At 47.9% G+C, this 15,672-nt stretch overlaps 2 protein-coding genes across 4 annotated transcripts in view; one reads left to right on the top strand and one right to left on the bottom strand.

Annotated features, from left to right (window-relative positions):
• Positions 1-208: 208 nt before the first annotated feature.
• On the top strand, positions 209-3,110 carry DOK1 (docking protein 1). 3 transcript variants are annotated; one of them, XM_036087583.2, is made up of 5 exons: positions 209-344; positions 652-951; positions 1,120-1,213; positions 1,416-1,600; positions 1,855-3,110. In XM_036087583.2, exons 1-5 carry the CDS (start codon positions 285-287, stop codon positions 2,665-2,667), a joined length of 1,452 nt encoding a protein of 483 aa, XP_035943476.2. In that variant the 5' UTR covers positions 209-284; the 3' UTR covers positions 2,668-3,110. The 3 variants fall into 3 exon arrangements, with proteins under 3 accessions (XP_035943476.2, XP_035943477.2, XP_035943479.2); XM_036087584.2 differs by lacking the exon at positions 1,416-1,600 and having other exon boundaries at positions 1,855-2,068; XM_036087586.2 differs by lacking the exons at positions 209-344; positions 1,416-1,600 and having other exon boundaries at positions 818-951.
• M1AP (meiosis 1 associated protein) overlaps positions 3,066-15,672 on the bottom strand; it is a 72,212-nt gene continuing 59,605 nt past the window's right edge. The window contains exons 8-11 of the mRNA XM_078056382.1: positions 6,627-6,833; positions 5,394-5,534; positions 4,883-4,894; positions 3,066-4,376 (exon numbers count right to left, since the gene is read on the bottom strand). Coding sequence (XP_077912508.1) covers positions 4,197-4,376; positions 4,883-4,894; positions 5,394-5,534; positions 6,627-6,833 — 540 coding nt within the window. The 3' untranslated portion in view covers positions 3,066-4,196. The remainder of the gene's footprint in view (positions 4,377-4,882; positions 4,895-5,393; positions 5,535-6,626; positions 6,834-15,672) is intronic.

The raw sequence follows: 15,672 nt of genomic DNA, 5'->3' as shown, positions 1-15,672 counted from the left end.
TGACGTCCTACACAGCCCGTAAGCCCAGGCGCCAGACCCCTCTGGCCGAAACCTCGAGGTTTCTCCTGGTGGAGCCATTTGTGCGCGTCCCAGGGCTGTGGCAGGGGTCTGAAGGTGGTGAACCGTCCAACTATCTGGGGACCCCCTCCCTTTTTCTTTTGCGGCTCTCCTTGCTCCTCCTTCGCCGTCCGCGGAGGCCGGAGGAGGGGCGGGAACGCCTCCGGTGGCGCGGTCCCGCCCCTAGCCCGCAGGGCCAGGAAGCGCGGAAGGAAGCGCCGGGGGCCATGGACGGAGCTGTGATGGAAGGGCCGCTCTTTTTGCAAAGTCAGCGTTTCGGTACCAAGGTAGTCGGGGGCAGGGGTTGCGGAACCCCATCAGACTTAGGAGTGGGCTGTAGAGCCCAGAGGGAGGGAGGGGGCGGCAGCGGGTTGGAGCGCGGGCCGGGAGCTGAAGAACCCTATGACGTTCCCGCGAAGTTGATTGCACACTCCGAAGGTCCGCTGGCCTCGGGTACGCCCTCTCTGGTCCTGGGGAGACGGAGCTGCATTCTTCTCGGGGAACTTCGCCCCCGGCCGGGAAGCTGCAGACCCGAAATCGGCCTGCGCCGGCGCTCGCCCGCTCCCTCCCCAGCGTCTCGCTCTCTCTTCCTAGAGGTGGAGGAAGACCTGGGCGGTACTCTATCCTGCCAGTCCCCACGGCGTAGCGCGGCTCGAGTTCTTTGACCACAAGGGGTCGAGCTCCGGAGGGGGCCGAGGGGGCTCGCGCCGCTTGGACTGCAAGGTGATCCGTCTGGCGGAGTGTGTGAGCGTGGTCCCCGTGGCTGTGGAGAGCCCCCCAGAGCCTGGCGCCGCAGCTTTCCGCCTGGACACCGCGCAGCGCTCCCACCTGTTGGCGGCGGACGCGCCGTCCAGCGCCGCCTGGGTGCAAACACTGTGCCGAAATGCCTTTCCGGTGAGCCGTCCGGGGCTGCCCGCGAGGGGCTGGGGCGAAACGCACTGGGCCCAAGAGGCGACGCGAGGTGGGGGCGGTTACAGCAGCAGAGGGCCTGGGCCGGCTCAGACCCTGGCAACAGCGGTGAGGGAATTGCAGGGTCCTCGATACTCTCTCTCCTTACCCCAGAAAGGAAGCTGGGCTCTGGCGCCTGCGGAGAACCCACCCAAGCTTTCTGCCCTGGAGATGCTGGAGAACTCGCTGTATAGCCCCACCTGGGAAGGTAGACGCCTGAGCCTGGGCAGGGATGGGGTGGAAAGGAAGGGTGTCCTTAGGAAGGGAGTGATTAAAGGGTCAGGGACTCATGGGGAAGTAGGAAGCTCCTGAAGTTTCCAAGTGAGTGCTTGGACAACCTGTCCCCACCTCCCCAGCGCCCTCACCTAGCAGTCTGGGCGGTTGCCAATCTAATTGTGTATTCCTTCCAGGATCCCAGTTCTGGGTAACAGTGCAGAGGACCGAAGCCGCTGAGCGCTGTGGCCTGCATGGCTCCTATGTGCTGAGGGTGGAGGCTGAGAGGCTGACTCTCCTGACCGTAGGGGCCCAGAGTCAGATACTGGAGCCACTCCTTTTCTGGCCTTACACTCTGTTGCGCCGCTATGGCCGGGACAAGGTGCGGGGGGGCGGGGGGGGGCTGTCAGGGAGCCCCGACTTCCTGGGTCGGGGTAGCTGTGGGGTGGGTGGGGTGGGGCAGGACAGAAAGAGGGGAAGCTCTGTCCTCTGGATAACCCTTCCTTGCTCAGCCCGTGGCCGCACCTCCCTCCCCAGGTAGTCTTTTCTTTGTAGATCCTCTATACTAGGCCAGGCCCTGGGACTCATCTCCTTTCATGGCTCCTGGTAATGTGTTTTCCTCCACACCTTCTTTAGGTCATGTTCTCTTTTGAGGCTGGTCGCCGCTGCCCTTCAGGCCCTGGAACCTTCACCTTCCAGACGGCACAGGGGAATGACATCTTTCAGGCGGTTGAGACTGCTATTCACCGGCAGAAGGTCCAGGGAAAGGATGGTCAAGGGCAGGATAGTCTCAAAGCCGATTCCCAGGAAGGAGAAGTGGCAGAGGGGAAGTTGGCATCCCTGCCTGGCCCTCAGGAGCTCCTGGGCAGCCCTCCCACCCTGTATGCTGAACCCTTAGACTCCTTGCGCATTCCTCCAGGCCCTTCCCAGGATTCCCTATATTCAGACCCCCAGGACAGCACCCCTGCTCGGGCAGGGGAGGGAGTACAGTTCAAGAAACCTCTTTATTGCGGCTTGTACGAGCATGTGCAGCAGCAGTTGCTGAAGGCCAAGCTGACGGACCCCAAAGAGGACCCCATCTATGATGAACCTGAGGGCCTGGCCCCAGCTGCTCTCCGGGGCCTTTACGACCTGCCTCAGGAGCCCAAGGATGCCTGGTGGTGCCAGGCTCGGGTGAAGGAGGAGGGCTATGAGCTCCCCTACAACCCTGCCACTGATGATTATGCTGTGCCACCTCCTCGGAGCACAAAGCCCCTTCCAGCTCCCAAGCCCCGGGGCTTGGCCTTCCCTGAACCCAGAGCTGCAACTGGTGGTGGCAGCAAAGGCCACAGCTCAGACACTGCCCTGTACAGCCAGGTCCAGAAGAGCAGTGCCTCAGGGAGCTGGGACTGTGAGCTGTCTAGAGCAGGGGCTGACAGGACCGGGGTCAAGTCCGAGGGCTCCACATGAGAGGTAGGGCAAGGCTGGGGTTGCTGATAGGGCCACCACGGGGAGGTGGTACCGGGATCAAAGAAATCTATTAGAACCTGCAGGAACCAGAGGGCTGGAGAGTCCTGTGTAAGCCAGCCCAGGGGACCTGGGAGGGATCAGGGGAGTCAAGGGAAGGGTGATCAATCTCAAGAAGTCCTGGAAGTGGGACAGATGGCAGGGGTGAGGGATGGGACCTGGGAGAGACCAGCACCCCCAAGTCATCCTCCCCAAAGGAATGGACAGCTGTCAGACCAGGTCTATGAAAAGGGGTGCTTGGTTTGAGTTGGTGCAGTTTGAGGGGCCTGCATGGAGGCTCTAGGGTGATGCCGGACTGTGCCTGGATCCTCACCCCTGCATTGTTCTTTGCCAGAGACCTAGATTTTAAGAAAAGTTTATTCTCATTAAAGTCAGCTTGGGTTTAAGAGGTCTATGTGTGTGAATAGTCACAGAGGGGACACGGTGTGCTGGGTGGGTGTGGAGGGGGTCAGGAGAATGTATGGGGGGCCACAGAAGGAGGAAGGGGTCCCAGGGAGGTGAGTTGAGCATTGTGGTGGATGAGAGCCTAGGTGGTCCACTCAGGCCCACTTGGGCTTGAGCCTGTCTCTGGGACGCTGGGTGAGTTGTGTAACATCTGTAACCCTCAGTTTCCCTCAATGCCCCTTTGTAAAATGGGAAAACTCAACAACAGATTCTACTTCACAGGGTTGTTTGTGTGAAAGGAGTTAAGTTTCTCAAGTTCTTAGTGCAGTCTGAAGCACAGATTAAGCATTTTATAAATGGTAGTTATTCCATGGACGGAGAGGGCCAACAGAAAGGTGGACAGGCACGGGGAGAGGAGAATAGGAAGGCAATAGGTCTTTTTCACACCATCTTTTCCTCCTGTTCTCAGCTATATGACACCACCTGCCCCAACACACACAAATCCACACACGTGCATATGCGCGCACACACACTTTACCTATAGGTACTGAAGCACCAACCATTTTTCTGTTTGAAGGTCGAAGGGAACTGCCGTGTGGTGGGTGTAGTGGGAAGAGCATAGGCTTCGGAATGAGGCTTAAATTTCAATGTACTTATTTTTCATGAGCTCTGAAAACCTTGTCCTTGTCTCCTGAGGTCCAGTTTCCCAAAGGTGACCTGACCTCATCTACCTGCTTACAGGGAACTACAAGGAGAAATTCAGGGTTGGGAATGCTCTTAACAATAGTGGAGACTTACTGGGTATTTAATCTTCATCTGTGTTAATGGTATCAAATGATCCAAAAGAAAATGAACTCCTGCTTGGAGAAGGAAAAAGTTCAGGTGTGTCTCTTCTGGGCCTGAGTGGCAGGGGCCGGGGCGGTAGCAACACAGAAGACAGAGGAGGGGAAGGCTCTGTTTCCCAGTCACCTGGAGCTCACAGAGGCTCAAGTGGACAGAAAGCAAGTCTCACCACGGAAAGCCATTCATTGCATGAGCCTTAGTATGGATGTGGTTGAGCAGGGCAGCTGGGCTCTGGCGCTGGGGACTCAGGGTCCCCAGGGATACTCCTCCTCTTTCTCCTCCCCCACTTCCTCCTTGGAAGGCCAGAAGAAGGCTTCTGAGGAAGACTTGCTGGCTGCTGGCATCTGGGGGGCTCTGCCAGGGGTTGGAGTCATAGGCAGGGGGGCCACTGTGGCTCGAACTCGGTTTGTCTGTAACTGCCCAGCCTGCAAAGAAAGCAAGCTGACTTCTCTGAAGCCCAGACCACAGTTCCTGATCTCCTGTCCTGTTCCCTGTTTTCTCCTATCCTAACTCCTTCATGTGTTCCATCCCTTGAGTGACAGCCTCAAGGCCCAGGGCAGTGGAGTCCCCTGGGCTCGTCTCCACAGTGCCCATCTCCTGGCTGAGTGTCCCTCCTCTGTTAGCTTGCGTACCAGCTAACTAACTTGTGGAGGGCTCTTCTCCCATCTCTAGATTGACTGTAGTTTGGAAAGATCTTTCTTTTATAACTTCAGCTAAGGCAAAGCAGGAGTTTCTAAAGTTTTGTTACTGAGAAACTAGGAAAAGATTAATAGGGACAAAGGGAAATATTATAGAATATGAATTTCATAAAAATAACTCCACCCTCAATTCCTTTTCTCTCTTTAACTCTTATTGCTAAAGCCCTGACTCCAGTTGACTAACCTTGGTCAGCCTCCTTTTCCTCATCTGTACAATGAGCATTAACACTTACCTTGCAGGGACGCTGTGAGGATTAAATGAGAAAGACACATGTGAAAGCACTTGTCACAAAACCTGGCAAATGGCTGGTGTTCAGTAAATGCTAATTTCCTTCCCTTTGGACATTTATTTTTCCACCTTCCATTTAGCCTCTTCTTTAAACAGAAGTTGTGGTCTTGGTGCTGTCAGTTTGCTTAGTGGGACAATGGTCTGTTAAATGACTAATGAGTTATCATAAGTGCTACAGTTAAGATACCTAAACATTATCATATGTAAATGCCCAGTGCCCAGGCAGAAAAGCGTCCCTACCAGGCAGGGGTTGTAATTTCCTTTGTCTAGGGCAAAACGCTGGTCTTTTTCTTCTTCCGCTGTTGGCTTGGTTCTCTCCTCCACGGTGGGGGGGGGGGGGGATCCCAGGGCAGTGGGCTACTCCCTTGATTTCGGGGAGAGGGGAGTTGAGGATAGGGTAGGAGGGCTCTCTCTGGGTGCAATGGGGAGGAAGGGGAGCAGGGAGGGAGCTGTACCTTTCTCAGGGCCCGGCTCTCCCAGCTTGGGTGGAGCCGGTCCTGAGGCTTGATAAAGGTGCTGCTCAGGTGTGAGTACAGGTGGCTCCAAGCCTGCAAGGGGTTGTAGGTGGGCTCTAGTTCCAGGCTGTCCAGCACGCTCTGATGAAGAGACAAGAGGAGGCTTACCCAGGGAACTTGAGGTCACAGAACACAAGATGTCAGGCAGAGAACTTGGAGTGTGAGAGGCTGGAGGATGTGTGAAGATCCAGCGCTTCACTGAAGACTGAAATAGATGTGGGTCCCACTGGGTGTCCTGGCCCCCAGATCTGAGTGCTTGTGATGATGTACAGTTCTGGCAAGAGTATAACAAGTAGATGGCAACCTTGAGTGGTTAGGGACGCGGAATAGTCTGACCCCAAGAAGTGTGTCATGGAATTCTGAGAGGGGCTGGAGTGCTGTGAGGGTTACAAGGGATCCGGCGGGAGGGGGTGTCCGAGGCCTGGGGGTGCTCACAGTCTGCCGGTCGAGTACACTGAGTTCTCTGCCTGGCCTGTGAGGTGAGCATAGCCTGAGGACACACAAGCACAGCATTCCTGAGCAGTCAGGTTTTCCGGCCACAATATCCTGTGCCAGGAACCACTGGCCCCGAAGTGAGACATTGAGTGAGCCATGACCACTCGTGCCCACCTCTCTCTGCATGCCCATGGCCGCCAAGGCAAGAACACAATCCCAGGCTCTGTCCTCTCTACACATAAGCCAGTGATCCAGCAGTGATGTGGTTCCAGTTCTCCTTGCCCAGAGCCCCTGCTCCTGCCCTCAGCCAGGGGAGGCTGGCAGAGGAAATCCAGAATCCAGATCCAAGGAAGAGAGGAGGAGGAGGGGGAGGAGCGGGAGAAGGGGGAGAAAACGGCCAGCAGCGCAGTTCCCTCTGTTGTCTGGGAGTCTCATTTTGAAGCCCTTCCTATCCTGGATGCCTACACTGGCTACCTTTTCCTCAACAAACAAAAACAGATGCACACAAGCAGGTACCCACATCTGCACACACACAATGCAGAGAACGACCTGTGGGAACACACCATCACACAGACACACATCACATTACTGACCCTCCACCACCTTTTTGGCACAACCACTTCTCCCTCTGCTCCCCAGTCCTTTCCCCCACAGGCTCACTCCTCTCCCTCATCCCTTTCTCCAACTCCCAACTCTTCTCTCCCTCTGTCTGTCCCATGAGATCTGAGCTCCACGTGCCTCCATAATCTTAAGGCTGTCATCAGGTGGGTCCTCAGGCAGCAGGGGGAAGGGGCTGGGCAGCATCAGTTCCCGAGTGGCCACTGCCTTCACCAGCAGAGTGGGGGAGCGTGATGGCACAATCACATAGAAGGTGTTGGCAGGCTGTCTCAGGCTGTGTCCTCCGCTCAGGGGCTCCCCTTTGGCCAACAGCAGCCATTCTCTTTTCTGAAACAAGAACATATATAAATGCTGGTTCACCTTCAGTCTTTGGCATGTTTTAAAGATCAATCCCCATCAAGACTTCCCCAAGTTTCTCTGGAGGTGTCAGGGAGGCCCAAACCATTTTACTCTGGCCTGGGAGAGAGGGATTTCTGCTTAAGTTGCTAGTGCCCCAAGGTACTGCTCTTCCTCTCAGCTTGGAGTTGTACACAAAAGGGTTAACAATGCAGCGACAAGAGATGCCCTTTAACCTGAAGTAGGTGTTCACCCCGGAGATGGCTAACATATTCCTCAATGGTAAATGTAGAATTTTGAGAATTATAATTCTTAAAAAACAGAGTCTTGAAACAGAGACTTGTGAAAATTCAAGTCTTATTTTGAGGGTGAAAAAAATCTGGTTGTATTGCACAACTCAGATCAGAGTGGGCTGGCTAGGGGATATCCCTGGAATACCCAGAAAGGGTTTAAGAAGGTGGTCAAAGTCACCTGCCAAGAGAGAGGAGGAGGAGAGAGCAGGGAGAAAAAAGCTTAGGTATGAGTAGGTACGTGGGGGACAGGGCCCTTGAGATCAACTCAGCCCATCACAGGACAAAAAGAAGGGTCAGAATTCTGGGGGCAATGACACCGAGTGAAAGCTACTTCAGAACAGAGGGGTGACTCTGTCATGTGCCATGGCTAAGGAGAAGAGAGATGTGGACATATCCGGATTTTGTAGGTGTGCCCTTTTATTTTTTTAAAGATTTTATTTATTTATTTGACAGAGAGAGACAGCGAGAGAGGGAACACAAGCAGGGGGAGTGGGAAAGAGAGAAGCAGGCTTCCCGCCGAGCAGGGAGCCTGATGCGGGGCTCGATCCCAGGACCCTGGGACCATGACCTGAGCTGAAGGCAGTCGCTTAACCAACTGAGCCACCCAGGCGCCCCAGGTGTGCCCTTTTAAATCAGGCATGGGAATAAGGCAATTTGCTGTGGTAGTGTTTCAAGGAAAACCACTAAACTCCAAGAAATGTGGAGTCAGAACTGTTAAAATCATCTGTAAATTGTGCCCTCTTGCTGGAGGTGATCATCACTTACACCTGGCACAAACGTAACAGCCTCCCTGTTACAGAAGATGAAAGAAAGCATACTAGTTCTACCCCACTCTTAACTTATACAAAAAGTTGGAAGAAATAATATGAGAGGAAAGGCAGACAGAGGAAAAAAGATCTTAGGGGATAAAGGAACATCAGTGTCTTGTGGAAGACAAGTGGAAAGTGACACAGTGAAGCACACGAAAAGCCTTGCTGAAACATTATTGTTATACCTCAGGGGGAATGTGCTGGGGTGGAGGTGGTGTGGAAGGTTCTGGACACTTAAAAGCAGTGTCGTCACGTTGTGCAGCACAGAACTCTGAGGAGGTCTGGTAGGCTGGGCGGGTGGTAGCTACCTTCAGAAGTTTATGCTTTCTTAACATTTTGCTTATATTTGGTAATGTGCTGTCTTCTTGAAAAACAGACCCAAAATGCGATGGAAAGTCTACCTGATCCTTCTCAAATTCATTAAATTGTAAATAGATGATGTAGAAATCATGGTGTGTTTTTGTGTGTGGGGAGATTTGCCCCTGCTCTGAGGACATGGCCTCTTTAAGCCTGGAAGGGATGTTCTCTGGAAGGGGTAAGTAGCAAGTGGTGGGGCATTCCATTTTAACTGGCTCAAATAACTTCTGATGTAGATCAGGCTTGGATTATTACAATTATTTAATCTTCTATTTTTATGCTCGTTTATGCATTGTTTGTGAATTAGTTTATTTATTAAGAATGTATTGAGTGCCTGTTATGTCCCAAGCACTAGGCATGGGTATACAGAAATTCATTAGACATGTTCCTTGCCCCTTCAGAGCTTATAATATAGTAAAGGGAAGGTTTGTAAATTAATGTTAGTCCAGTATTTAGGATGACCAATTCTTCTGGTTTGCCCATTTTTAGTAATGAAAGTCTTACATCCCAGGAAACCCCTCAGTCATGGGCAAATGGGGGTGGTTGGTCACCCTTCTAATTAGGGTGAGAAAGAGAATAGAAAATCTTGTCACTGTGGCAAGTCCCTGGGGGGCTAAACTATGGCAATAGACATTTTCTGGACTTTTTTTTTAAAGCAATGTGACATTTCTTACACCTCGGTGTTAATGGAATAAGTTCATGACTGCTATGTTGTGGCATTACTAAGAAACTTTGAATGTTGCACACAGAAAAAGTATGATCCCTAGAATTTGTGCCTATGGATTTTGAGACAATAGCTAAGTTCCTATTAGAGAAATAGTATGCAGGATTGAATGAAGCCTCTCAAAAGTAACTCCTGATGTGTGGAATATCAGAGGACTGGCAAGAGATCGAGTTGAAAGGATTTTACAGAATGCTTTAGAACCTCTGGGCCGGTTTACAGAGAGGTTAGCAGAAGGCTCTGGAAGGAAGAGAGGCAAATGCACTTGTTAGAGTTTGATAAATATATTAACTTAATCTGTAATTCCCAGGAACATTTGGGGAAAGTGAGAGATAGGGAAGTTGAATTTTAAGGTCCTTATTTTGGACTCTGAATTTCTAACCCTTTCCTATCCGGATAGTGGTTAATGGCACTAGAGATCTGAAGTCCAGGATCCAAGCTTGATCCAGGTCATGGGTTGACTTGTAGGTACAGGCAGTTGTACCTGTGATGGAAATGTTTAGCTGCCAGGGCAGGTATGTGAGGCTGAGAAAAGACATGGGATGTCCCAGAAGATTAGCTTTTGGGGTCTTCAAATTGAACAATGCTTAATGATGGCAGATGACAAAATCTGTTTTTGCTAATTCTATTTTTTAAGATTTTATTTTTAAGAGGCACCTGGGTGGCTCAGTCGTTAAGTGTCTGCCTTCGGCTCGGGTCATGATCCCAGGGTCCTGGGATCGAGCCCCGCATCAGGCTCTCTGCTCAGCGGGAAGCCTGCTTCTCCCTCTGCCACTCCCCCTGCTTGTGCTCCCTCTCATGTGTCTCTCTATCAACTAAATAAAAAGAAATAAAATCTTTAAAAAAAAAGATTTTATTTTTAAGTAATCTCTACACCCAACACGGGGCTTGAACTCACAACCCCAAGATCAAGAGTCACATGCCAGGTGCCCCTTTGCTAATTCTAAAATAAGGAGAATGAGTTAGATGCTGAATTTACCAGAAAGCAGGTAAAAAATGTATCTGTATTTGTTGTGTTTGCTACAGAAGGTGCTAGGGAGCTTAGATTTTAGAAGGTGGGCACTGATTCTGTTTAGAACAGGTATGGACAGCGGCAGAGTTGAAGGGCATGCCATACTCCAAGCTCATTCTCCCCCACCTCTGCCCTAACTTCTAATTTCTAAGGCTGGGAAAGAAGGCGTGGTAACCACTGTTGGTTGACTGGCCACTACCCTCCCTGCCCCTCTCCTTTCTCTCTACACATTTTTCAGTTTTTCAGTGATTGGTCTGGGGTGACATGTGACCTAGATTTAAATAATGAGACATAAGCAGAAGTTGCTGTGTGAGATTTCTGGAAAAGCTTTATAATATGCTGGCAGGCTTTTTGCCTCTTGACCATACTCCTTTTCCTTAGGATAGGGCTTGGTCTTAAGGCACAATAGCCACATGAGGAACAGGCATAAGGATGAAGTACGTTTGCTATGGAGGCTGCAGTGGAAAAATGCAAAGATCCTGGGTCTTTGATGGTATCAGTCTCAGAATTGCCTGTCCCCACATTTCTTGTTATATCAGAAAAATAAACTCTTACTTACTTAAGTTAGAGTTGGATTGGTCTGTTAGTTGCAGCCAAAGGGGTCCTTTACAGATAGCAAAGGAAAGGAAGAGGATATAGCTAATGGGGAGACAGAAGTAGAAAGGACAAGTTTAATGATACCAGTATAGGCCTTGCCAGGATGGATGGGAATTTATTATAACGGGTAAGATCTTTAATCTCACCAAACTGGCACTTCCTTGGTCTGCCATCAATATGATGTCCTGGGACCAAATTCAGCAATTAGTTTTTGGGAAGTCAAAAGTTATACTTGGATTTGACTGCATGGGAGGTTGGTACCCCTAGCCCCCTACGTTGTTCAAGGATCAACTATATATATCACAACCACGTGGGATTTATCCCAGGAATGCAAGGTTGGTTTAATACCCCAAAATCAAACAATGTAATACACCATGTTTCTAGAATAAAGGACAAAAACTACATAATCATCTCAATGCATGCAGAAAAAGCATTTGATAAAATCCAAAACCCTTTCATGAACAAATGAGAAACAGAGTGGAACTTAACCTGACAAAGAGTTCTATAAAAATCCCACAGCTAACATCATAAGTAGTGATGAAAGACCAGATGCTTTGCCCCTGAAGTCAGGAACAAGACAAAGATGTCTGCTCTTGCCAATTCTATTCAACATTGTACTGGAGGTGTATTGAAGACCAGAGGGCCATTTTCCACATTTTCTGGACTATTAGGGCTCTAGGATTTTTTTTTTTTTTTTTTAAGATTTTATTTATCTATTTGACAGAGAGAGAGACAGCGAGAGCAGGAACACAAGCAAGGGGAGTGGGAGAGGGAGAAGCAGGCTTCCCGCCAAGCAGGGAGCCCGATGTGGGACTCGATCCCAGGACCCTGGGATCATGACCTGAGCCGAAGGCAGACGCTTAACGACTGAGCCACCCAGGCGCCCTAAGGGCTCTAGGATTTTGAGTATGAGTCAGGGAGAGGCACTCATAAAGATATTGGGTGTGTCAACATCCTAGTTCTTGGGGATTAATATTTTCTAAACTTGGGTTAGAAAAAAATACAATATGACATTTCTCACATCAGAATGCTAAGGTACACCCTCATACCCTTTACCACTGCTGTGAAGGTCAAGATAGATGTGAGCACCAGGTATATGGGTGGGTAAAGGGCAAAAAAATGAGTGGGGGCAGGCTGTGGTGGGGGCAGGAATAGCTTCCTAGTGAAGGTATTTAAGCAGAATCTGGAAAAAATGGGTAGATATTTGTCAGGGAGAGGCAAAAGAAAAGAAGCAGCATGAAAAAAAAGGTACGGAGGTGTGGAACAGTTTGGCATATTTGGGGTACATTTAGCAATTTATTAGTGTGACTGGAATAAAGGATGGAAGGGGCATGGTAAAAGAAGCAAGAGAAACAGACAAGGCTGGGTCACAAGAAGCCCATGGATCCCAAGTTAGCCTGCTGTCTGTTCTAGCATCTGTCTGTTTCCCCTGCAGCCCAACACACTAACTTCATTCTGATTTTTTTTTTAATGGCTCCTGACCTGCTATCACCCCACTCTCAGCTTGGATTCTTGTTCTTGACTCTTTGCCTAATGTAACCAAGGACTTTCCATTTCCCCACCCATTTACAGCCCAACCAGGTCATTGCCTATGTAGTTACTCTCCTGCTGGACACATCCTGGCTTGAATTCTGTCACTGCTGTGGCCAATTAGGGCAGACATGGCCTGTAAAGCTCTGGAATGTGTCTCAAGAGACTCTGACATTTTAAGTAGGAAATTGAAAGACCTAGGTGGTATTTTCATTTCTTTTTCTAGTTCATACAGACATGACTTTGTAAGAGAAATGAGGATGTGGAAAGTGAGTCATTAGCTACATAACTGAGACTACACAGTAGGATTTGGTAATTGAAATTATGTTTTCCTGGTGATGGATAAATTCATCTCATAAATACTTAGAAAAATTAATTTTATTTATTTATTTATATATTAATTCTCTACCACATTCCACAAAGCAGTTATGCCAGTTTAGAAAAATGCAACAATACAAAAAAGATAAAATACACAAGGGATTGGACAAAGGAAAAATAAGGGTAGGGCAATAAAAGAGCCAAGATTAGGTAAGCTCAGAGAAATGCAAACCACCCACTTTTGCTAAAAGGGAGCTCCACAGCTTTTCCTGATAAAAGTGTTTGAGAAGTTATCTTATGGATCCTTACTGAGGAGTGGATGTATTTCAGAGAACTCCTGCAATCAATATGATAATGAACTTCATATGGTTATAGAGTGGTTAAGAGTTTGGGTCCTGGAGTCAACCTTTCTGGATTCCATCCTGGCTCTACCATTTACTAGCTGTGTAATCTTGGAAAACTATTTAACCTCTCTAGGCCTCAATTTCTCCATTTGTAAAAAAAAAAAAGATAATTATTCCTACTTCAACAGATGGTTTATAAATATATAAATTAATATTTGTGAAGTCTTTAGAACTGCTTCAGGCAAACAACTGGCACCATGAAGTGTTAACTTTTTTAACAAAAATATATTGAATAATTATTAGATAATATTTACTAAATTTTGTGAAATTAAAAGCAATGTATAATTCTTAGATATAGATCTATAAAAGTTCCAGAGAATGAAGTAAAAACACATTGTTCTCTTGTGGTCTGGATTGATCTAAGAGTGAAATTTATGGGAATGGATGGATGGCACACATCTTTCAGGAAGGGCCAGGGAATGGGTTTATCAAGAGCCTTGCTTATCTGATGAAGTGATATTCTTCTGAGGAAAAGGAAGTAAAATACTCAAATAAAACAAAATAATCTATGAGGAGGATGGAAAGATATAACAGTCAATTCTCACCTAAGAAAATCAGGGGATGGAACAACATTTAAGGCTGTAGTCAACTAAGATTTAGAGCATGTGTAAAGTGTAATTAGAAAAGTTACATGACGTTTATAGTTGATGAGGACTGGTGGGCTGGTACTAAGGATTAGAATTTAATTATGGCAGTGTGGACTTTGTTCAGAAGAACTACTCTAAAAGAAGGGGGCAGAGAAAGAGACAGCATTGAATGAACTGAGCTATGCTTATAGTTGTAAGGAAACCCAGGAACCTGAAAATGAGAACTTGGTGGAGCCAGCCAACTGGCTGAGAGTAAACCAGAAAATGTATTACAGGCTGTCTAGCTGAATAAGGGATGTGAAGTGGGGGATGAATGAACATTTAATAAGCATCTCCTTCTACATCTGAGTGGGATGGAATGGCCAGAGGCACACTGGTTCTCTTGCCTAGAACAGCTAGAAAAGCTGGAATATACAGAAACCATTTGTCTGAAGGCAGTGAGGAGATGCTGAGACAATGAAAATGAGAGGTAGCTAAGTTTCTGGAGAGGGAAGAATCCAGAGAGATGAGGAAATTACTGCAACTGCTTTTACCCTGAGGGTGCATGTTGATTCTGAGTTGGAGGGAGAGCAGGTGGGAGCTGAGAATCTAAGATTTGCATATGCTGAGGCACTTGCAAGGGAACAGAGAAACCAGCAGATCTTTTGAAGGAGACCAGCCAGGGGTGGGGTGGGTACTCAAACCAATTTTTCACTCAGCACATTTACCAAATATGGGGGCTACATGGAGCAGGAGGCAAAAACGCCCAAGAGAAAGCCTTTAGAAACGGTGTATTTTAACAGACTTGGGATAGAGTGATTAGAGTTGGGGTTGTCCAAGGGAAGGGGATGCACATAATATACTAGGTTTCAGGGGAAAATCCTGGAAGGCCAAGAGCAAACCAGGGGTAGATGGAGCCTTAGTAGGACTGCAGTCCAGCCTGGACTCAATACAGCTTCTGAGTAGAATAGGATGATGTGTCATCACTCTATCTGCATAGTGCAGGGTCAGGATGGACCCTCTCTAGAGGAATACCAACTGGAGCCTCTGCGATTTATTTAGACACACTGAGCATCTTTCATTAGAATATTACCAGGTACACCAAAAGACAGGACCACATGTCTGAAAATCAGAAGAAAAAAAGAGAGCTAAAACAAAGCCACAGGTGATCCAGGTATTGGGATTGGCATACAAGAACTTTAAAATAGCTATGATTAGTATGTTCAAGAAAATAGGTGAAAAAGGAACATATGAGTGGCTCAGTCAGTTAAGTGTCTGCCTTGGACTCAGGTCATGATCCCAGGATCCTGGGATTGAGTCCCACATTGGGCTCCTTGCTCAGCAGGGAGCCTGCTTCTCCCTCTGCCTGCCGCTTCCCCTGCTTATACTCTCTCTCTCTGACAAATAAATAAATAAAATCTTTAAAAAAAAATAGGTGAAAGAATGGAGAATATCTCCAGAGAATTAGAATCTATTAAAAAAAAAGAAACAAATGTAAATCATAGAACAGCTAACCAACCACCACATGCAAATCATATGCCAGACATAAGCTAGGTGCTTTAAACATGCAATATTATTTAATCATCTTAAAAACTATATGAGATATATCCTGTTGTCTCTATTTAACATGTGACAGGGACAAGAGTTACTAATGTGTGTCTGTCATGCACCTTTTTTTTTTCTCCCCCACTCTACTTTTTTCATTCTCCCCCACTCTACTTTTTTCATTCTCCCCCACTCTACTTCTACTCACAAAAGGAGAAGCCTTGTGAATTCTATTCCTGGATGTTTTAAATAGGAAGAGAGAGACAGGACCTGAGGGGGAGGCAGACTATGTCAGAGGGGCTAAGCCAATCTATAGAATATGTATATAGCTGAGAGAGGGAAGAAGGTAGAGGAACAGGGACTGGTGATGTAGATAGAGTTTTATTTTTTTTAAAGTGTGTGTGTGTGTGTGTGTGTGTGTGTGTGTGTGTGTGTGTGAAAGGCTCTTGGAATAGCTCCTGGTTAGATATAATTGAGGAGTGAAGGAAGAATATTTGAGAAATGTCATTGTGGGTTATGAACTATTTCCTCTTTGGTGTTCTTTGAAAGTACAAATAAATTTTAAAATTACTTTTTGGCCTCTGGATAGTGCTTCTTTGTGTACCATTTATGCAGAGATTAGCCAAATGGGGCCACTAGGTTTGTTAAGGTTTCAAATAAATGAATATACTGTTGCAT

Source organism: Halichoerus grypus, chromosome 10 (assembly GCF_964656455.1).
Source record: "Halichoerus grypus chromosome 10, mHalGry1.hap1.1, whole genome shotgun sequence".
NCBI lineage: Eukaryota > Metazoa > Chordata > Mammalia > Carnivora > Phocidae > Halichoerus > Halichoerus grypus.
The sequence above is the reverse complement of the archived record's forward strand: the minus strand, read 5'-3'. Positions and strand labels throughout refer to the sequence as shown.